The sequence below is a fragment of the Cannabis sativa genome, chromosome 5, assembly GCF_029168945.1.
Source record: "Cannabis sativa cultivar Pink pepper isolate KNU-18-1 chromosome 5, ASM2916894v1, whole genome shotgun sequence".
Lineage (NCBI taxonomy): Eukaryota > Viridiplantae > Streptophyta > Magnoliopsida > Rosales > Cannabaceae > Cannabis > Cannabis sativa.
Window position 1 is genome coordinate 5,817,506 of NC_083605.1, and position 24,539 is coordinate 5,842,044.

The following is a 24,539-nucleotide window of genomic DNA, read 5'->3' on the forward strand; positions in this document are numbered from 1 at the left end:
CGGGTAAAAAGATTTGTTCCCATTTGTCATTTCGTGGTAGAAAAGGACATATCGTACCTAAATGTTTCACATTAAATAACCTGTTTAAAACAAATTATTTTGATAATTTGAAAAAATCTCAAAAGAAACATAAAGGTTTGAAACAAATATGGGTGGAAAAGAAGTGTCTAGCTGGTTTTTCTGATAAAACTGCTGCATCTCAAATGTGGTATTTTGACAGTGGTTGCTCTAGACACATGACAGGTGACAAGGATTTTTTGACTAACATACGGCCTATGCAATGTGGAGAAGTCACTTTTGGTAATGGCTTATCAGGAAAAGTTGTTGGTATGGGAACTCTAAATTTTGAAGGGTTACCTAAACTGAAAAATGTGATGTTAGTTGAAGGACCGAGGGCTAATTTACTTAGCATCAGTCAAATCTCGTGATCAAGGGTTTATCGTTTCTTTGGATAGTGATCATTGTTATGTTATGAATGTTGACAATGAATGTATCTTGCAAGGATTTCGATCCAATGATAAGCCGTTACACTCTAACCCCTGTGTTTACTTGTCACTCAGCTATCAACAACACCACAGATCTGTGGCATGCCAAGCTTGGGCATATTAATTTTAAAAACCTGAAAAAACTGTCAAATGCAGGTATTGTTCGAGGTCTTCCCAAGCTTGGTAAGGAAAGTGAAGGTAAGTGTGAACCGTGTCAACTTGGGAAACAATTAAAAATCACTCACAAGCCTGTGTCTGATATCAATACCTCAAAGGTATTGGAATTGCTTCACATGGATCTTATGGGTCCAATCCAAGTTGAAAGTTTGAATGGTAAACGATATATCTTTGTGTGTGTTGATGATTTCTCTCGTTTTACTTGGGTAGATTTCTTAAGAGAAAAATCTGACACGTTTGATGCCTTTAAAACTCTGTGTCTGAGATTAAGAGTTGAGAAAGGTTGTAATATTGGGAAAATTGTTCGAATTCGAAGTGATCATGGTAAGGAGTTTGAAAATTCTGTGTATGATGATTTTTGCAAGTCTACAGGTATAACTCATGAATTTTCCGCTCCCAAAACTCCTCAACAAAATGGAGTTGTTGAGAGGAAGAATCGAACTTTGCGAGAAATGGCAAGAGTGATGTTAAATAGCAAGAAGTTGACAAAGCGATTATGGGTGAAGCTATTAACACGGCTTGCTACATAATAAACGAGTGTTTATTCGTCCAGTACCTCAAAAACATCTTATGAAATCTGGAAAGGTAAGCGCCCCAATGTAAGTCATTTTCATGTTTTTGGATGTGTGTGTTATGTCTATAGAGATCGTGAGCATATTGGTAAATTTGATGCTAAAAGTGATGTTGGTGTGTTTATTGGATATTCCTTAAACAGTAGAGCTTATCGTGTTTATAACATGAGAACTCAAACTGTTTTGGAATCAGCTAATGTGGTTGTTGATGATTTTAGAGATTTTTCAGAGTTTTCCACAGAAGCCAAGATAGATAGTCTCATGGATATTCCTCCAAAAGTTGTAACAACAGATCCTGATGCAGCAGAACCCATTGCTGATGCTGCAAATGACGAATCTGCTGCTGCAACTGAAACTGGAGAACCAGAACCGTCTATCTTGACTCATCCAAACATCATCACTGACTCTATTCAGAAAGAACCAAGCACCAGAGTCAAACTGAATCATCCAAAAGATCTCATCCTTGGAAATCCTGAAGAAAGCATGGTAACTCGCGAAGGTATATTAATTTAATCAGCTTTCTTTGCTTTGTTTCTCAATATGAACCGAAAAATGTGAAGGAAGCCATGACCTTTGAGGAATGGCTCAATGCAATGCAAGAGGAACTCAACCAATTTGTTCGCAACAAGGTATGGATTTTGGTTCGAAGACCAAAAGGTATAAATGTTATTGGAACAAAGTGGTTGTTTAAAAATAAAAGTGATGAGTTCGGTACAATTGTGAGAAACAAGGCTCGTTTGGTGGCTCAAGGGTACACACAGGTAGAAGGTATTGATTTTGATGAAACTTTTGCTCCTGTTGCAAGATTAGAATCAATACGTTTACTTTTATGTATTGCTTGTATTCTCAATATTAAATTGTTTCAAATGGATGTGAAATCTGCTTTCCTTAATGGTATTTTGAATGAGGAAGTTTATGTTGAGCAACCAAAAGGATTCGAAGATCCTCAATTTCCAGACCATGTATACAAACTTGAAAAAGCTTTGTATGGACTGAAACAAGCTCCTCGAGCTTGGTATGAAAGGTTGACTCAATTTTTACTTTCTCATGGCTATCACAGAGGTAGTGTGGATAAAACTCTTTTCATCAAACATATAAAATCTGATTTTATCATTGCTCAACTTTATGTTGATGATATAGTTTTTGGGTCTACATCTAACCATGAAGTGCAGGTATTTGTTGATCAAATGAAAAGTGAATTTGAAATGAGCATGGTTGGTGAGCTTAATTTCTTTCTTGGTCTTCAAGTGAGACAAATGGAAGGAGGTACATTTGTATCTCAAAGCAAGTATGCTAAGAACCTTGTCAAGAAATTTGGCCTTGAATCGGCTAAGCAGGTAAGTACTCCTATGAGCACCACACTGAAATTAACAAAAGATGAGAATGGAGTAAAGGTAGACACTACACTCTATCGTAGCATGATTGGAAGTCTTTTGTATTTAACTGCTAGTCGCCCTGATATATGTTACAGTGTGGGAGTGTGTGCTAGATATCAAAGTGATCCTATGGAATCTCATGTATCAGCTGTAAAAAGGATTATTAGATATGTTAATAGCACTCCTGATTATGGAATTTGGTACTCGAAAGATACCAATTCAAATCTTGCTTGTTTTAGTGATGCAGATTGGGCAGGAAATGCTGATGATCGAAAGAGCACAAGTGGAGGGTGTTTTTTCCTTGGGAATAATCTAGTATCTTGGCATAGCAAGAAACAGAATTCCATCTCCTTATCCACTGCCGAAGCTGAGTACATAGCTGCTGGCAGTTGTTGCACTCAACTATTGTGGTTGAAACAAATGTTGATTGATTATGGGTTTGATTTGGGTGTTTTGACTATTTTTTGTGACAATACTAGTGCCATAAATATTTCCAAAAATCCTGTTCAACACTCTAGAACAAAGCACATTGATATAAGACACCACTTTATTAGGGAACTTGTTGAAAATAAATCATTGCAATTAGAATATGTTGATACTGAAAAACAATTAGCTGATATTTTCACAAAGGCCCTAGATGCAAATCGCTTTGACTCCCTCGAAAGTCTTTGGGAGTTTGCATTGTTTAATTTTATCTGTTCATCATTCGTGTACAATAGTGTTGTGTGATTCTTCTCTAGCTCTAATTCTTCTATCATTGTTTTTGACAAATCTTGTTTATGCTTTTGGAATATAATTAGTTAGGATCTCTGTCTGATCATACTTTGTGATGTTGTTTTAAAAGATTCATGTTACTCTTTATTTGTGTCTGGGATTAATAAATGTTCTATACAGAGTTGAGCAATTTTTGTTTCATGCTTGTCAGGCCCCTTGCAGGATAGAGCTACCCATACGAAGTGTGAAAGCCATCGATGAGTAAGCTGGAACATTGTAATTAGCAACTATGATGAGGATGCACTACCATAGAAAAGGGCTACCTTCGGTATGGTGTGAAAGCATCCGATTGCGGGATCAATTTGAAAAAGGCGAAAATGAAAAATCATGCCAAGGACAATGATCCTATTTTCACTGCACACACTTATGTCTGATAAGTGTGTTCAACTCTGTAAGTCTCCTCTATTAAAATTAAATTAATAATCCTGGTTCACAATTCTCAGTAACATGCATATCTTTTTCTTCAACATCAATTAAGTATGATCATCTCATGAGATTCTAATTAGTTATTTTCCTTGAAAGCATAACATGTAATCTACTTTGTCAATTGTCAATGATATTTGATTTCTCGGCTTGATTCGAATCACATATACTCACTGTACACATTTTTTTTAGTTTCGGTTTTATTTTAAAATAAAAAAAAAAAAAAAAAAAAAAAAAAGGAGGGAGGCGTGTGACATGCTTCATGGGTCAAGGAAAATCTTGTGCATAAATGATAAGTATCAACATTCATTCTTTCTTTGATTTATTATGATATTTTTCCAAGTAAAGATTAATCTTTATATGGTAATGTGTCTTTATTCTTGAAAGATTGCTTTATTTTTGGAAAAATTTGTTGGCATTTCTAGTTTCCTTTTATTTTTTTAAAAAAAAAAAAAAAAAAAAAAAAGGAAAGGGGAAAGGAGTTGAGAAGTGGGCGGTTTCCTGTTTTGGTTCATGGGCTGGCGGTTTCTCTTTGAATTTTCAAAATTGGTTTCCTTTTTCTTGTTTTGATTTCAAGGTTATATAAACCAAATTTTGTCACTTATTTCACCACCTACCCGAACCCCCTTTCTTGTTTCTCTGTCAAACACTATTCATCTTCTCTTTCAGTTTCAAAATGGTGAGAACCAAGAATCTAGGGCACTCAAAAAAATTAGAAGAAACCGTCCCAACTCCTTCTAGTGCACCCCCTGCTGCCTCAGTTCCTCCTCCTGCGGGTGCAAAGCCTGGAGATTCATCGCTTCCCAGCGTGAATCTCAAGCCGTGAAGTCAAAACGTCCACCCAAGCAAGTTGCTCGCAAATCTGTAAGGCCCTATCGCACCTGGACTTCGTCGTCTGAATCCTCGAAGGAATCTCCTCCTCCATTGGCTGTTCCTCCTCCTGCTGCATCAATGGCTGGCACCACTCCAACAGGCCCTTCCACTCGAACTCGAGCCCAGCAAGCCTCGGCTGAGAAAGAACTTCAAGCCTCTCAATCTCGAGAGAAGTCTGCTCCTCCAGCCAAGAAGAAACTCAAGACCAATCCTCCCTCGGCTTCCTCGAGTTCCAGTTCAGAAGAAGAGGATCCAATGGAAGTCTCTTCAGACAAATCAGTTTCTCTGCATACTGAGAAGGACAGTGAGGACACAGAACTCGAGCCAGAGCCTCCTCGTTCAAAAACTGCTTCTGCAGCAAAGGCCTCTGCTGCTGCCAAAGGCAAGCAGCCCATGGAAGATCCTCCATCTGGTAATATTCCTTCCTCTATCTCTGGCTGTCCAACTTTTTACTATCGAGACAATGAGCGTGACTGGAATCTTTATGCAACTCGTAAGTTTGAAAGTGAGAGGAATTATGATTTGCATGCCCATCGTGTATATGGTATTGTGAAGTTCATTCAATTTCATCAATGGGAACACACTCTTACTGGTTTTATTGGTTACATTGCTAACATTGTTAAAGAGTTTTATGCTAATCTTACTGATGATTTCCTTGATGAGAACTCTGTTGTATAGAAGAGTGTATGTTAGAGGTCACCGGTTCTCATTTTCTCGAAAAGGACATTGCTCGTGCTCTTGCAATTGCCTGAGAATGTCTCCAATGCTGTGATGTCCATGGATCGTGACTTGATGCACTCTGAACTCACTGGAGCTCGTTCAGAATTGAAACCAGGGGAGAGTCTTCGAATTACTCACCTCACTTTTGCTCATGCTTCCCTTATGCGGTTTGCACTAAGCAATTGGGTTCCAAATTCGAACAAGACCGTGGTGTCTCAAGAAGTGGCTACTCTCCTATACCGCATCACCTCTGGAACTTCCATTGATCTAGCCTCTCATATTCTCAACCAGATTGTCTCCTTTCGAAGAGGTAAAAAGCCAACCTTCAAACTTGTATTTCCAAATCTCATCTATAAGGTTTTATCTTCCCAGAAGAATGTGGCCCAAGAACATGAAACTCTTGAGCCTCCCCTCACTGGTCCCACTTTCCAACCTTCTGAATACTTTGATGGTGGGTTCCAAAAACGGCCAAAGGCTAGTGCTGCTGCTGCTTCTGCTGGTGCAAGTTCAGGCTCTGCTGCTGCAGAGCTCCTGGAAGTCAAGTCTGAACTTCAGAATGTGTACACTCGCCTTGAAGCAATGGCTGATGTCCAGCTTGACATGTCCAGGCAACTGACCACCTTGATTAAACTCTCCAAAAATTAAAGTGTTTAGTTTGTTTCTTTTTACTTAAACTTTGGTATATTTTTGTTCTTTGTTTACTTTGGCACTCCGATAAACAAAAAGGGGGAGAGATATTTATTTTTTGATTTTTTGCCCAACTCTGGACCCTCTTTTTCAGGGGGAGTTGTGGTTTGTTAGTACTTGTGAACTTAATGTTCCTTTTATTTAAAGTTAGCATGCTCTTTGTTGTTATTGTGATATTCGATTGTGTTGCTCAGGGGGAGAAGTATGTTTTGCTCTTGCTAACTTTGCATTGCAGGTACTCTATGGTAAAAATTATTTTGTTCATCTAAAGTGCCAAAGGGGGAGATTGTAAAGTCTTTTTTTGGCAAGTTAGGTGACAAAATAATTTTTCCTTTTTATGGTAAGATTGCTATGCATTCATTTTCGAAATCTTACCTCTTTTATTCGGGGGTAAGTTGCCATTTTCCTTGTTTGGAAAGTTGCACTTTCAGCTGAACTTTCCTTTGTTGAAAACTTCTCAAAAGAGAAGGAATTCTCTTTTGGAAAGTTGTCCTTTTAAGGGAAACTTTGATTATTGCCTTTTCCTTATTAATTTCGATTGTATCTTGATACAATCAGAATATCTAATCTGTTTTTGGCAGGAATCAAGCTTTGAAAGAAGATCGGACCCGATTTTAGTAAGTTTCCCGTTTCTGGGCAGATCTGCTTCGTCAGCAACCGAATCTGTTGTAGCAGATCATGTTAGTGTTTGGAAAGTTTTTGTACAGCTGCTAATTCGAACTTGTGGTTGCCTCTTTGGTTTCTATGATCTATAAATAGAGCCTAGAGAGCAACCATTCGAATTACCTCTTCCATTATTCATTTTTTGCATTTATCTTTTGTGAGGAGAGAGTGTTTCTTTGTTTTGTGAGAGCCTAGTTGTTCACCTAGGTTCTAGTTGTTCTATTTCTGTTCTTACTCTATCCTAGAGGTTGTGAAGAACTACTTGACTGAACAAGAGATTGGTCTTCGGGAGAAGACTTGATAAAGCCTTACTTCGGGAGGAAGTAAGCACTTGGTCTTCGGGAGAAGACTTGCTTAAGCCTTACTTCGGGAGGAAGTAAGCACTCACACTTCAAAGACGAAGGGAGTTCGGGCTTGAAGGTGTTTCAAGAAGTCAGATTCATAAAGTGGATTACAAAGGATTGCGGCAATACTTTAGAGGGAGTCTAAACTTGTTTAAGTCAATTGTCTTTGTAATTTTGATACTTTATTAATTGATTTCATTCTCTGGGCGTGGCCCCGTGGACTAGGAGTGTTCGTGAGAACACTGATACCACGTATAAATCTCTTGTGTCAAGTTATTTATTTTTACGCAAATATTTTATATTACTTTTCGTTCATTTTCTTTGTAGCAGAATTACTTTCTGCTGCTGCAAACGCTTACAGTTTTTATATTTTCTTATATATAACTGACATTTGCAAAAACACGGTTTTTCAAATATATTTATTAATTAGACGTATAAAGTCTCTTAATTAATAAATAAATCTAGAATCTCTTTTCTTTACAATTTTGCCTTTGCTTAGTGAAAATTCATAAAGTAGACATAGTCTAACTTTAGAATTATAATTGATTAATTAAAATCAATTAATTGAGTCTTACAAGCAGTATGGTCTCAACTAGTATGGGGACCATGGGTCTATATAACCGAGCTTCCAATAAGTCGAACCAAATTTACAAAGTAAATTCCCTAACTTATTATTTCCTTATTGAATCCACACTTAGAACTTGGAATTGCACTCTCAGTCATATAGAACGCTCTATATGTTCCACGATATAGATACGTCATTAGTTATCCATTGTTATAATCCTAATTTGATCAATGACCCTCTAATAGATGATCTACATTGAATAGGAACTAAATTACCATTACACCTTCAATGTATTTTATCCTTAAAACACTTAGCTCTGTATAAATGATATTTCAGCGAAGTGAAATGAGATCTCCACCAGTTATCTCTGTTTAGCCAAGCTCCAAGGATATCATCGTTTCACTTCTAAATTCCTATAGAAGTTATAGACTCCATATTTATGTTAGCGCTCCCACTCCATTATACTATCATGTTCCCAAAATGTACGTATCACCCTGACCCAAAAATAGGCTTAACTAACAAATCAAAGAACATGTATAGTACTCTTGAGATCGAACCTAATCATATCAGGATTAAGATCATTTGATCTAGGATCAACGAGTGATATTGAATTGAATAGATATTACGGTAAATTTTAATATATCTAATCAAAGTTCAATATCGGTCCCTTCCGATGTATACTCCATACATTCGATACTGGTAAACTTTGTCAATGCCCTGGAAAGGACATAACACTTATCCAAGGTGTAAGAATACCTATTGCTGATTATCATGTCATTCTAAATCCAGTGAACTGACAAATCAGGGAATAAACTTTCGAAGATATAATTAAGATTATATTCCACTGTGCTGACAACACTATAATCATTAACAAATTCATATGTTCTGGACTTAAATAGAATTCATACATTATATACATAATCATAAAATAAATCATGTGAACCATGCAACATAAAATGTTATTTCTGATCTTTATTAATAAGTAAATCTGATTATATTGAAATGGGTTTTATTTAGGGCACAAAACCCAACAACCCAAACACTAGACCCTACAATAAACATAAACTTGAATTCAGGTCTGAAAAATGTACTTTCATTGGTTATAGCTTGAAACACAAGGGTTATAAATGCCTTGCTGCTTTTGACAGAATTTATATATTAAGAGATGTTATTTTTGATAAATTTAATTTTTCTTTTCTTCATCTTTCTACTAATACATTTGTTCCCTGTGTTTATGTCCCCAATGATACCACCTCTGTGATACCTCTTGCTGGGTAAGCATCTCACCCACCTATACCAGCACCAACTCATCAGCCACCTCCTACACCAATCAACACCACAAATGCTGCTTCTACATCCAGACACTAATAGCAGCATGGTTTTGCTCAACCAGCACCACAACAGAAACTGTCTATTTCTCATCCATCAACACAACAACAGCAGCAACCTGCTGACACTCAAAGTGTTATCCAATAGCAGCCTCCTACTCCAATTCACTCACAACAGCAGTATACTATTCCTCAAAATGTTGCTCTTGTGCCCACACAACATCCTACTGCAACTGAGCATGATCAGGTTTCTCCACCAGCCATCTCCACTGCTGCTCAAGTGCAAGGAATCCCTGCAAATGTACATCAGGCTTAACCATCCTTAGTCAACAACAAGCATCCTATGGTCACTCGTGTTAAGGTTGGCACATACAAACCCAAAGCCCTGATGGCTTCCATAACTCCTTCCACTGTGGCTTCAGAGTCTCCTCAATGGAATGCTATCATGAACATTGAAATACATGCTTTAAAAAGAAACAAGACTTGGGTTATGGTTCCTCTTTCTCCAGGGAAACAAGCCATTGGTTGTAAGTGGGTGTTCAGGGAAAAAGAAAACACAGATGGTTCAACAACTCAGTTCAAAGTAAGGTTAGTTGCAAAAGGTTTTTCGCAACAATATGGCCATGACTTTACTGAAACTTTCAGTCCTGTCATTAAGCCTACCACTATCCGAGTCATACTAACAAATTCTCTATCTGAAGGATGGTCAATCAAGCAATTGGATATCAATAGTGCTTTCTTGAATGGGGAATTAGCTGAAGAGGTTTATATGACTCAACCCCCTAATTTAATTGACAAAGATTTTCCTGATCTTGTGTGTAAACTTAATAAAGCCATCTATGGACTCAAACAGGCACCAAGGGCCTAGTTTGATAAACTCAAAAGTGCTCTAAAATATTTTGCTTTACTTCTGCAAGGGCAGATCACTCTTTATTTACCAGAGTTACAGATTGTCATACCACATTTCTCTTGGTTTATGTGGATGATATCATCATCAGAGGTAGTCAATAACAGTTATAAATTCACTTATTAAAGATTTACATGCTCAATTTACCCTAAAAGAACTTGGTTCTCTTGACTACTTCTTTGGCATTCAAGTACATCAACTCTCCACTGGATTACATTTGTGTCAAAAGAAGTACATCACAGATCTGTTGTGAAAAGCCAAGATATGCAATGAAAATTATTTGCCAACACCTATGATTGGAGGAGAAAAACTGTCTACATTCAATAGTGACCCAATTGCTGACCCTAAGTAATATAGAAGCATTGTTGGAGCATTACAATATGTTGTCATAACTAGGTCTAAAATTTCATATGCTTTGAACAAGGTCTCTCAGTATATGCATAACCCTCTTGAGTCTCATTTAAAGGTGGTGAAAAAGATACTTCAGTATCTAAAAGGGACTCTTGACTATGGCCTCCTATTAAAATCTTGTCCTGCATTGTCCCTTATAGGGTTTTGTGATGCAGATTGGGCCTCGAATCTTGACGATAGGAGGTCCACATTCTGCTTTTGCATCTACTTAGGCTCAAATTTGATATCTTGGAGCTCTAAGAAACAGAAAACAGTATCAAGAATTAGCACGGAGGCTAAAGATCAAAACCTTGCCAATGCCACTACCGAGGTTGTTTGGTTACAGTCATTACTTGCATAAATTTTCTTGGCTAAACAACCTGTTCCTACAATATGGTGTGATAATCAAAGTACAGTTCTCATGTCTGCTAACCCTATCCTTCACTCATGAACCAAACACATCTAATTGGATCTTTATTTTGTTCGTGAAAGAATTCTGCAGCAGCAACTTCATGTGAAGCATACCCCTGCTCAAGACCAAGTTGCAGACATACTAACTAAGGCTCTTTCTGCACCTCGATTCAAACTATTGTGTGACAAACTAAGCCTGGCTTCCTTATCCATGCTTAATTTGACGGGTGTGTTAAGTAGTTAGTTAAAGTTAGTTATTTTGGTTAATTAACTGTCATGTTAGTTAAGCTTTTCTCTAACTAACTTCCAATATTGTACTTGTATATAAAGAGCTCTGCTCTTCTAAATCAATGCAATGAATTCTTTTCTTTCACTATTCTATATTCAATATCGCGGATCTACATATACGACTCCTTATGGCTTTGGTCGTGGATCTACATATACGACCCTCTATGACTTCAATTATTAGCTAAATAACTCCAGTCATAAAGTCTGTTTTGCCTTTGATTTTTTTCGACCCATTTAGTTATACCTGTAACGCTTACGATTACGAATTTCTCAAAAATTGAAGCTGAAGGGTCGAAAAAATCATAACTAAAGGAATATTAAACTTTCGTTAAAAATTGAAGTAATATATGTTTTAAATTAAAAAAAACAAGGAAAAAAATAAAAAGAAAAGAAGATGTCGATGTTCCAAAAGATGATCGTTGTTAGCTAGGTTGATATTTTTTTTGTATGTTTGATTTTAATGATCTAATTAAATATTGTTAAAGATATTAGTGAAAACCAAAGGTTTGAAATAGAATAATCCTTGAGATATGAATAAGTTTAGTTCATATTATAAATTCTTACAAATACTTTGAATGATGAACAAATAAAGAAAAAAAAAATTATTAAATTCGGTTTTCTGAAAACAAACAAGGATTCAGAAAGCAATAATAAATTAAAAAGAATAGGATAGATGCAGAGACTTAATGGAAGTTGTTCTAACAAATGGAGTTTGGCCGCATTAATCTGGATTTCTTCGATTTTTCATGAAAAATCAAAGAATTGTTGTGAATTAATTCTAAGTTGAAAAATGAATTGAGTATTCATTAATTAAATCAATTACTCCACATATGATAGATTTTTTGAAGACTTGATAAATCGGACGAGAATAAAAATAAAGTCCTTCCACATGTTAATATTAATAACAATGAAATTTATAGTAAGAGAAAAATTTGTCGATTTAAAGGGTTCAAATCTCTCTATCCCAAAAAGGCCAAATAATTTCCTATCAATGGTCTTGGATCAAAATCTCTTTGGGAAATTTGAAATTCCATGCTTTAAATACCCTATAATTTTTCCCCTAAATGTATAATCATTAAAATTGGTCATATATGACCACTTTAATGATTTTCCTAAACTACCCCTCACATTTCAAACCATCTCTCTCTCTTCCTCTCTCTCAGCCAAACTAAGAACCCATCCCAAACCCACTCTCAGCCGACGCCACCCATCCCAAACCCACTCTCACCGACGACCGTCCACGGTGTACCCAGCTCCGGCGTCGACGTCAACCCCGAACCACCCAAACGCTGCACCCCATCTCAGCCCCCTTCTCTCTTCATCTCTTTCTAACCGCAAGAAAAAAAAAAAAAACCACTTGGTCCGATGGTCGGACCATTGGGTCCGATGGGTCCGATTGGTCGGACCCCATCGGACCCAATGGTCCGACCATCGGACCAAGTGGTTTTTTTTTTTTTCTTTAGAAAGAGATGAAGAGAGAAGGGGGTCCGATGGTCGGACCATGGGGTCCGATGGTCGGACCATGGGGTCCGATGGTCGGACCATGGGGTCCGATGGGTCCGATTGGTCGGACCCCATCGGACCCAATGGTCCGACCATCGGACCAGTGGGTTTTTTTTTTTTCTTTCGGTTAGAAAGAGATGAAGAGAGAAGGGGGCTGAGATGGGGTGCAGCGTTTGGGTGGTTCGGAGTTGGCGTCGACGCCGGAGCTGGGTACACCGTGGACGGTCGTCGGTGAGAGTGGGTTTGGGATGGGTGGCGTCGGCTGAGAGTGGGTTTGGGATGGGTTCTTAGTTTGGCTGAGAGAGAGGAAGAGAGAGAGATGGTTTGAAATGTGAGGGGTAGTTTAGGAAAATCATTAAAGTGGTCATATATGACCAATTTTAATGATTATACATTTAGGGGAAAAATTATAAGGTATTTAAAGCATGGAATTTCAAATTTCCCTTATTTTGATTTTGCACTGCAGTAATTCCACTTAGTGAATAATAATTGAATAATCTCTTTTTAGAAATTGAGGACACATAACCCAAAATCTCGCTTGAACTACTTATATAAAACACTTTTGGTGTTTAGTATATTTTTTAGTATTATACAGTAGAACATCTATCCAAAAATACACTTAGGACCAAGTAAATTATATTTTGAGGTTATAACTAAATAGAGTTACACTAGAAAAAAAAATTAAAAAACCAAAAAATATCAATGTAATAATAATAACAATAAATAATCATTAATACTATATCATAATAGAAATATTTTAGAGTAAATATAATTTCATATATGTATTATAATTTAAAATAAAATTATTAATTTTACATAAATAAATTTACAAAATACATGTATATATTTTATTAAGATGTAATTATTCTTATATAGAGGTATACTTTGTTAATACGGAACTTAGAAAATGTATAACTAATTATAATTTAGAGGTTATTCTTATTTATAACTGGCCCAAATCGGGACTTGATTTTTTTTATAACAAATTAGAACTTATTCTTAAATAGAGTATTCATAAATAGAGAATCTACTGTAGTACTAAAAAGTGTGTCACTTATAAAAAAAAGTATTAAATCCTATTAATATTTAATAATAATTGGCATACAAATAATGCACACATTATTTAATTTGTAGTGCATGCATTTATTTATTTGATCTAGAAGATATCAATTTTATAATTAATATTACCTGGCAAAAAAAAAATTAAAGAATAAGGTTTGGACATTGCTCATATATAAATATTATATATTATATATGTATAGCTTCCTTCCAAAACTGCAATACATGTAACTAGCAGACCAGACCAGCAGGGACACTCAAGCAGCAAAATTAAAGAGTTGATCAGAGTTATTTTATATATATTATAATTGAATTTGTAGGCACAGGTCCCTTATGTATATATGACAAACATTTTTTTTTGTACACTACACTCATCAGTATAGTAGGTATATTAATGGCATTTTCCATATATTAACACATTAATTTTGTGCCTAATAATTATTTTTGTATGAATTAAATAATTGTAACAACCTACACAATAATGAATAGTGTTGTACACTAGGAATGCTTCTATAATAATTTATCCTCTAAAAAAGATATACATATGTATCTTTATTTATTTCGGTATCAACACATTTTTCTAGTTTAATTTTTTTTATAATTATATACATTATAATTATTTAAAATATTTTGTAAAATTTTAAAAAATTCAAAATAATTATAATAAAAAAAGCAGTATATATTTAAATATTTTCACACACTTATAAAATAAAAAAGTCACGCAAACAACGAGCTTTTAAAACAAAATTTCTCAAAATTTATACTATTTTTGGTGTGCTAAGTCTTTATAAATTTTTTAAAATTTTACAAAATATTTTAAATAAACTTATACATTTCAAGCAAAACTACAACAAATTCTCTAAAGTAGGTACTAAAACAAATAGAGATGCTTCGATACAATCCTTTTAAAAAGTGCAGATATGCTTTGAAATTCTTAAACAAAATATAATTTTTTTGAATAATAATAACAAAAACATAATAAATGTAATTTAATTTTTTAAAAAAAAAACGTGCACCTTTAAAACAATTATGTATAGGCACATATTATATATATACATATATGATATGATTGGATAAATCATTTTTTCCAACTTTTGTGAACATATATATAAGACAGAATATCTTGATGGGATATATAAGAGAATCATAATTAGAAAAATTAGAAATCAAGCTATATATATACTATACTTACCTTGCTATATAAGAGAATAGCACCTTTCGAAAAATTTTAGCATGCCTTAACAATTTAGTATAATTTATTTGTTACATGGGATCGGTTCAGTAACACATAATAAATTAATTAATAATAAAAAAATTATTTTATTTTCATTACCTATATATAGTTCTAGTACAGTCCCCAATATCAATTAATTAATGATGAATAATTATCATATGATTAACTGTATAATATAGTCAAAGATTAATAATATATATATATAAATAATTAATTGACAATACGGAATATTAATGGATATTGGATCTACATGTATGCATTAATTAATCGAAAGCAAATGAAAAATACTCAAATAAAAAGAAGACTAATTAACTGATCTACATTAACATGCATGCATGTTACATATGAATACTTGTCTCACTCCTCTTATTACAATTAATTGAGCTTATATATATATAAATGGAAAGATGAGAAGAGTGTTGTTAGAGCTGATGATTAAAAATATAATTGATAATTATAAGGAGAATGTTTGCTGGATTTGGTGAGCCAGTTCCTCCGCACTCAGTTGACATTCAATTCCAATCTAGTAAAAAAAAAAGAAAAATACCCAATCATTATTAGTACTTTAAACAATATTATATATATAATGTAATTAATTAATCATCATTTTCGAGGCATATTTACAGTCTGCACATATATGACAACGTTATTTTTATTTATCTTTAACACTTGGACTTTAATCTATATATTTAAAATAAATTTACTCTCTGTGCTAGCTAGCCAGTACCCAGAACTCATTAATTTTTTCAGGAATACTAATACATATTCTTCTTTTATACAGATTACAGAGAGAGGGAGAGGGTGGTAATTTTATTCTTTTTTTTTTTTTTGAAGAAATAGGGGAAATTAAATATTATGAAAGAAAAATACGATACAATATTTATGCATTTCCACGTACGACAACAAACTTTTGTGGGACAAAATATTTATGTATATGATATATTTTTTTTTTCATAAGAAATGTATATAATATAACTAATAAACCTTAATGTTTAAAAGCAATAAGTTAAAAATATATACGAACAATTATTAATAAGTCAGTACCTGTTTTTTTTAAGTATTATAACTTAACTACATTTAGATATAAGCTTTAAAATATAATTTGAATTATTTTATCAGTCTTTAGATCTTTTCAGATAAAATATTTTAATATAATAAAATATATTAAAACTGTAATAGTTAAATAATGTTGAAAAAAAAAATAAAAAATAAATAAAAAATAAAAAATTAAAAAAAAAAAAAAGAGAGAGATAATATAAAAAGTTGAGGTAAAAAAAAGAGAAAATTGGTAATATGTTTTGAGATAAAGACTCCAAAAGAGACACAAGTATATGGCCATTATTTTAACTAAATTTTATTTTAAAGCAAAATAATTTTTCTTTTTTGATTTGTTTAGATTGTTTTCAGTGATTTGTCTTAATCGTGTACTTCATATATATATATATATAAAAGACAGAATTTGACCAAACAGTAGAATGGTATGTCTGTCATTTTATTACCTATAATAATTACTAGAAAGAGAGAGTCCATCATCAATGTAGTAGATTAAATAACCTAACCTATAAATTAATAGTTGGACATTACTATATATTGTATATAATATAATTTTAATATAAAAAAAAAGTGCACAAAATAGAGTCAGAATTTATTAAGTATATAATTATATATGTATACCTTAATGGTGAAGGAATAATTAAGCATGGTGTCATCGAGGGTGTTGATATTGATTTTAAGAATTTGTAGTGAAAGGTCTTCAAGAGCAGCAATTATCTTCACTGCTTGTCCTGGAATCTTAGGAGATACAGTCTTTAGAAGAACATTCGATCCAGAAAATTTGACCTCCACGTCAGCAAGGGCAGATTTGGAATTGGCAAAAAGATCATTAGTATTAAAATTGGATGAAGCAGAGGATGCAGTTGGAGAGGGTTCATTACTAAGATAGGAAGTTTGTTGTTGTTGTTGAAGTTGGAGCCTTGGTGGTATGTATGGGCTACTTATTGACTGAGGTGTTCTTGGGCTATTTGGTAAGCTCATTAGTCGAGGGCTTAGTGGTGGTTTTGGGCTTAGAATCATTGGTGAACCTCTTGGACTACTTGAAACCAGTCTAGGGCTCAACACTTCACTGTAAAATTTCCTTTGTTTTTTGGCCTCTAATGACTGTAACACTTGTTGCAACTCGGTGATGTAGTCCACTACTCCACCAATAATTGATGCTTGGTCTCCCTAATAAAAGAAAATCACAAAGAAAATGTTAAGTGTTAAGACATTTCTCATCAAAAAAAATATATATTATTGGTAATGAGTGAAGTAACTCACTCGCTTGACGTAGAAGCAAGGCATGAGAGAACGCAAAACAGACAAATTCTCATTCATTTGTTTTCTGCGGTTTCTCTCAATTGCTATGTGAGACATCTTATTCCCTTGTCCTTCTGTGGTTTCATCCTCAGTCGCAGCTGCAGCGGCTGCGGTCATGGAAACTTTTGACTTTTTGCTGTTTGGCAAAAGGTCAAGTTCGGTTTCTGAAGATAATGAGTCTTGAGAAACTAGGGCTCTTTTTTTGGTTGTAGATGATTTCGTTTGATTTTGTTTGCTTTGGAGCTTTGTACATTCTTCCAATGGAGGAAAATCGGGCTCTAAGCTGTCGAGGATACTAAAAAGATCGTCTCCAGAAGGTAAGTTGTTGATATGATCATTGGAACCGAAGTATTCATTATCGTCGTCGAAAAAGTAATCAGATGTGGCAGACAAAGTAGCATCTTTCATAGTATTCATCATCATTTTGGTAATTTGTTTTGTTTGTTTGGATAGTGGGAAAGTGTGGAAGAGAGAAAAGGACCCAAAAAGAGAAAATTAATGAAAAAACAATGAAAGTGTCGAGATCATCAAGAAACAAAAGAAAAATGAAGAAGCATGCATGCAACTAAATATTGAGTGTGAAATAGAGAGATGATGATCGATGAAGACAAGTAAGGACAGAGTGAAAGGGACTGAAGCATCTACATTAAATATATATATATATATTTGTTAATCTTTCTCATTCTATTTATTAATTAATTAATTTATAAATTTTTATTTGTTTGAATTGAAGATTTTTTTTATAATATAATATATTTTGGGGGTGTAAATTATAATGAGCTTTTGGACAATCTAATTTATAGCGAAACTGGTAAATGCAACTACCACTAGCAGACCAGCAGGGAGACTCACGCAGCAAAGTGTTGAGAGTTAATAATCTCTAGACATGGGTCCCCTCCTTATACATTTTATTATTTGTACTCGTTTCACTCTCCTTTGTCCTTTTTATAGAAGATAGGTATATTTAAAAAGTTGCCATAATATAATATAATCAAGCTCAATTTTTAGCCCAAATTTTGATTTGCATGCTAATTTATGAAATAGTCAAGTTAGCATGTATTCAAGTTAGGTATGAAATATTTAAAATTGCATGCAAAATTCGAAGTTTATTATATTCTTGATGACTTATGTTAATCCAATTAATGTATTGGCTTTATATGCTTTTATAGTTAAACATGTGGTGATATGATTATGATCACCTATTTTTTATTTTTTTTATAAATCAGGAAGTTTATTATTAATCCACAAATCTTTTATAAACATTTACAAAGAAAGAGCATCATTGACAAAAGACCTCTAGAACAACTTTTTTACAATTTTTGAAACCATTCTCGATCTTGATGACTAATTTTTTGGCCAAAACAATTCTACTCTATATTTGACACTATTTTTAATTTTTTTTTTACAACTACATCTCTATTTTCTGTATGGTTGTTCTATATTTGGTCATTAATTTCTTACATGCTAAATCGAGTAAACCAGGAGGGCAATAGCAGCTGCCAATATTTTCTTTTTAAACTTACTGATCTTGGCTTTGTGTATCCACTTGAGCAACTGGGATAGATCTGATGCTCATTCTCTCCAGTTGAGCCAATCCTTTACCTGCTGAAGGCAGTAATGGGAATAAGTATACCTGAAAAAGAGATGCTCACTTGACTCAACCTGCTGCAAACAACATCATTAACCAGATTAAATCTCTACAATCTATCCCTGGTTTTGAGCCAATTCTGCACTGCTAACCAGAGAATAAAGCTATGTTTGGGGGTGTTGAATCTCCCCCAAACCTCATTGTACCAAGTCACCCTGTTTTGGATGGGACAAAGCATGTTGTAGCCATCACCTATTAATTATTTTATTTTTTTTCAAATTAGAGATTGCCTTTAAATTTTAATTTAAGGAGTATATATTATATATATAGGTTTTTTTTTTTGACATCTTGGTCAACAATTCTAATTAGCTAACTAGCTTTGATATAGTTATAAAAATGTATATATATAAATATATATATGTGCATTTTGTTAATTAAGAAGTTATGCAAATACATATGAATCAAAAAGATTTTGTGTGCAAGATGGTTCGGTTCTCAGTGAAAATCAAAGCAAGTTATTAATTAACAGGTCTTTATAGTGAAGATGAAGTTAAACATGCTCTCTTTTCAATCCTAACTGATAAGGTTCTCGACCGAATGGATTTAGTAATGGCTTCTTCAAATAAATTTAGGAAACTATAGGTGATAACTTCACAAACGTTAAAATTCATTTATGAATTCGGGCAAATTTCTCAAAGAGATGAATGCAATAACTTTGACTCTCATTCCTAACACATGAAGTGCGTTAGCAATTTTAAACCCATTGTCACTAACAAAAATATTGTCTTTTTAAAAAATTAAATGTAAATTTTTTAATTTGGTAATTATAGACCAAAATATAGAATAGCCCTCACAAAATTAAATAAATCTAATAAATTGTAATTATAATGTAGGTATAAATATTTTTTTAATGATAAATAAGTCCCACAAAGTAAAATTTTTGAGTCCATTACTGCTTATTGCAATGTGATTTATAAAGTCATCACCAAAGTTCACTATATTCGTTTGAGACAGGTACTTCCTAGTTTGAATAAATAATAGGTCGTTGTGTATGACCAAGATGGATTGGAGAAAACCTTACGATACAGTAGAATGGAGTTTCATTAAAGAAATGTTGACTGCTCTGAACTTTCCTCTATAGTTTATCAACTTAGTGATGGAGTGTGCTACCACTACAAAATTCTTGTTGATGGTGAATGGTACATTACATTGGTACTTTCATTCTAAAAATGGACTTAGATAAGGTGATCTGATTTTACCGTTGTTATTTATTTTGGGAATGGAATACCTTTCCTAATTTTTTACTGAAGTCTCTCAAATGAAGGAGTTTAAGCATCATCCAAGGTGTGCTCTTTGAAAATTAATCACTTACATTTTGCTGATAATCTCTTACTATTTTCTAGTAGAGATGTACAATCAATTTTGTTGTTGTTGTTGAGAGCTTTTTAAAAGGTTTTCCACAACCTTTGATCTTCATGCTAATAAGAATAAAACATCAATATTCTGCTCTGGGATGAATGCTACAGATATGAGAAGTTCATATTACAGTGCTTAAATTTTACCAAAAGCACTCTCCCCTTCAGGTATTTTGGGTAATCTAAGGTTGATTCTAATAATATCTTAAAGAAGATGGTAAATAAAATTCGAGTTTGAAGAACGACAAATGTGTCCTATGCAAAGAGATGTGTGCTCATACCTTAATTTCATTCCATTACTATTGGGATCAATTGATGATATTACCCAAATATATCATGGATCAAATGAATAAGATTTTTAGGGATTTTTGATGGAAAAGAACCTATGATTCTTGTGCTCCGAGGTTGGTTGCTTGGAATCAGGTGTGCTCTCCTAAGAGTGTAGGAGGTTTGGGTTTTCGCAATATAAAGTATTGGAATTACGATGCTCTTGAAAAATATGTTTGGGATATAGTCACTGACAAAGAGAGCCTTTGGGTTTAGTGAGTTTACTCAGATATATCAAATAGGACAGCATTTTTAAATCTTTGTATCGAACTTTGGCTAGTTCCAAACGCCAAAGATTTGGCATGATTTTACTTGGAACAGGTTTAATGCTCCAAAACATAAATTTATTATTTGGTTAGCTTGTTTATAAGCTGCAAACTAAGCATACACTTGTGATATTTGGTGTTATTGTTGATAATAGGTGTTGTTTGTGTGAGAATGTTGGTTAATCTTACCAACACCTATTTTCTCGGTGTTTCTATAAAACCAAGAAATTCTTACTGCCATAAAAAGAAGTGGACAGGTTTGAGTTTAAGACAAGAGACTTTAGAGGCTTTCTTAAAGAGCATCGAGAAGAGGAAAACCTCTATGTTCCGGCAGGTTGTGATGGTAGCTATTTTGATTGCTATGATTTATTTCATTTGAGAAGCTAGAAATATTTTTTTATGAGAACAAAAAGTGTATGTTGTAGATAATATAGTTAGGAGAATTAAAGGAAAAGTTTTTAATAGGTTTTCTCGTTTTAAAAGAGAGAAAACAAGAGTAGATGACAAAGGATGGTTTGAGGCTTTGAGTACTTGTATTGTAATTCTCTGCTAGTAGTTAAATAGTTGTTTTGGACATAAAATTCACTCATTTCTAAAAAAAAAATTATTATTAAACAAGTCACAAAATTAATTAAAAATCATAGAAAAATTTAAAAATAAATTCTAATAGTATTGGAAAAATAGTCGTCGAAAAAGGAGTCTGGAAACTACTGTACTCTCCCTCACTCTCCGGTAGCTGCAAGTGGGCTTTGTCCCAGTAACCCTTCTTCAGCCTCTAGTTGCTATAAAACGGGCCAGGCACGGCCCGGTTAGACCTAGTCGAATCTAAGGTGGTTTTGCGACCCAAAATGAGTGATTTTGAATAGAATTTGAGGGATTTTGATTGACTTAATTTCTACAATATATCTAAGGTGACTAATTTAAGCAAAGAACAAAATATAGAAAAATTTTGAAACTTTTAGGCCAACCAAAAAAGGTTCCATCATACAAGAACTTAAACTAAGCATGTAATATATCAATAAAAAGCTTATGATGAGAGGAACAAAAGTCCTAACATATTAGGATCAAAAAAAAAAAAATTAACATAAAATAATAATAAAATTAATATGTTAAGGAAAGAATTAATCTATATATTAAACAAATTATATGGGATAATGTACAATAAATGTGTCTATTAATTTCTTATTTAGGTAAACATAAAGATATGGGATCATGTTTATTGGTGGAGGAAAAAGAATAGAAAAAACATGCATATGCTATTTAAGAACACATAATAAGACACATATTCAGGACGTATTGCCTGCAAAATTGTGTTAAGTTGGGAATTAAATAGTGGGGATCACTTTACTGTATTGCCATTGTTTCTTTTACTATACAAAACAGAAATTTGAATGCAAACTCTATTCATTGATGTTGACCTGTATTATATATATAATAAAAATGCTAAAAGGTATTAGTGTTGTTAAACACTCTCTTATGTGTCAATAACGCTATTGATCTAATTTAGTATCGGGTCTCATATAGTTTAATATAATAGCTTTTAAGAAGTATCGCTAGTCAATCGCAAGGCGAAGTACTAGACACTACTGGTGTCCAATAACAATGCTCTAATAAAAAATGTTAAAAGACACCATAGAGTGTTTAGTTTTTTTTTTTATTATTATTATTGGTGCACTTAATTAAGTACTAAGTTTCATAAACATAAATAGAAACATTTAACGAATATCATTAATCAATCACTAAATCATGTTAAATTTTGTTGGTATCCAAAATAATAATGTTCATATATAATATATGTAGTTTTGTTTCGTATTATAAAAAGCGTTTTTAGAAACCAAGCTGTATGGTACGACAAGAATGTTGTCTCAAACATCTGGGTGTCTTAATTAACCATCGATTTTATTGAAAATTAATATATATTTGTATATTCAGTTTGGCAATATATACATATTCAATACTTTAATTTTAATTTGATCATGACAGTGTACTCAAATGAAAAAGTCAATAGGTGTTTGCAAAATGATAGTTTTCGTTAGATGATGCATTATTTTAGTCGATATCTTATAATCATTAATTTGAGCATTAAATATATAGACTTATAATTAATAAGATCTTTAAGAGATAGATGACAATTCTATTAATTTGGATAAAAGAACACATTATTATAGTATAATAAATATATATAAGTATATATTTATTTTTGGTTTGGTAAGATATGAATGACATTCATATTTCATTTGTGAAGAAGTATTAATATACTATATAGTAAATATATGTACAAAACTGAACTATATATAAAATATAACTTAATATAAATATATATATATTCTTAATTTATATGGTTTATGTAATTAAAATAGGGTCGTATTAGGAAACTCCGAAGAGCAAATATTAATTAAAAGGCAATGAATATAAATATAATTAAGAATTTGGTGCAGAAAGATAATAAATTCCCTGGCATATATAGCTAGCCATATTTCCAGTAATAATTACTATATATGTTAATCAAAACAAGTGGTGGGATATATTTATCAATTTTATATTAATTATTGTACATGCAAGTGTGGTCCTACGTAATATAAAAAATGGAGGTTAATATAAAAATAAATTAACGATAATAGAATGACCATAACGGTCAGTTGTATGTCTGACGAAATAAAACGCAGCCTTTTAGCGGCAGATGATCACAGAAAAAGAGGTGGATATATTGCCCACTTTTCAAGATTCCTTCTCTTAATTTCTATATTCTTCATAATTCAGATCATCCAAGCCTCACTTCTACCTTGTTTTCATTATCATCTCAAACAAAACATCATGATGTGGTTCACCAAAATATGAATTAGTGGATTTATATATATATATATATTTTTTAAAATAAGCATAGGGATATATTAAATAAAGTATTTAGACTTTGCGGTCATTACATAAAAAGTTCTCCAATAAGGAGTAGATCGGAATAGATCGATACAATTGGTGGGTGAATGCCCACTTTGCCACATTATGGGCAGCATAGTTACCATTCCTACTAATACTCGAAAAATTACAATTAATAAAAGAAAGAGATGACTTAGCACAAAAGGAGAGACATAGTTCTCAAGGCACAATGGACGCCTTCCCATTTAGCATTGATAGCTAGTCTCGAGTCACTCTCCACAATAACATACTTAGACCCTAACTCCAGCGCCACAGAAACAGCCAAACAGCAAGCCGCAGCTTCTCCACAAAGCAAGCCAGATAAGCCGATTTACATGAGAATCACCCATTACTCTTCAAGATCCAAACCCACCTATCCTTCCCCTGACACGAGGGGTTGCCACCTTTTAAAATTGCAGAAAATAGTCTCTTGGTCAAAAAGACTCTTTAGTTTACGGACATCCCAATCACCACTAGTTAACAAGAGATCAGCCACACTGTTGTTATCAGTTACAACATCACCAATTGGTTTCAGAATGAAACCTTTACAATGAGGAATCCAGAGGTCCCTCCAAATGCTAGTATCCCTACCATTCGCCACCATTTTACAGGTCATTTTTCTTAGAATTGCATTGGTTTTTACAATATTTTTCTAAAACCAGGAATCAGAGTCTTTATAACTACAGCTGAGGAAGTCATTTCCTTTTAGATACTTCGCCTTCAGGATCTTGCAACATAAAGATTGACAACCATTCAAGATTTTCCACCCCCACTTGGCCATAAAGGCAAGATTCATTTCCTTGGTTTTCCTAGTCCCCCTAAGGACTTAGGGAGACAGAGTTTGTCCCAAGCTCTTAGATGAAGACCATGATTCCCTTTCTTGAAGCCCCACCAAA

At 33.4% G+C, this 24,539-nt stretch overlaps 1 protein-coding gene across 2 annotated transcripts in view; it reads right to left on the bottom strand.

The window, feature by feature from the left end:
* The window catches only part of LOC115715630 (transcription factor SPEECHLESS), an 80,604-nt gene extending 62,638 nt beyond the window's left edge, over nucleotides 1-17,966 (bottom strand). Inside the window, exons 1-3 of one of the 2 annotated variants that reach the window (XM_030644288.2) lie at nucleotides 17,096-17,966; nucleotides 16,454-17,002; nucleotides 15,081-15,302 (exon numbers count right to left, since the gene is read on the bottom strand). In XM_030644288.2, the coding sequence (XP_030500148.2) occupies nucleotides 15,234-15,302; nucleotides 16,454-17,002; nucleotides 17,096-17,557 (1,080 nt within the window). In that variant the 5' untranslated portion in view covers nucleotides 17,558-17,966 and the 3' untranslated portion in view covers nucleotides 15,081-15,233. Of the gene's footprint in view, nucleotides 1-15,080; nucleotides 15,303-16,453; nucleotides 17,003-17,095 lie in introns of those variants that run through there. The other variant, XM_030644289.2, reaches the window with a different exon arrangement.
* Between the last annotated feature and the right edge of the window lie 6,573 nt (nucleotides 17,967-24,539).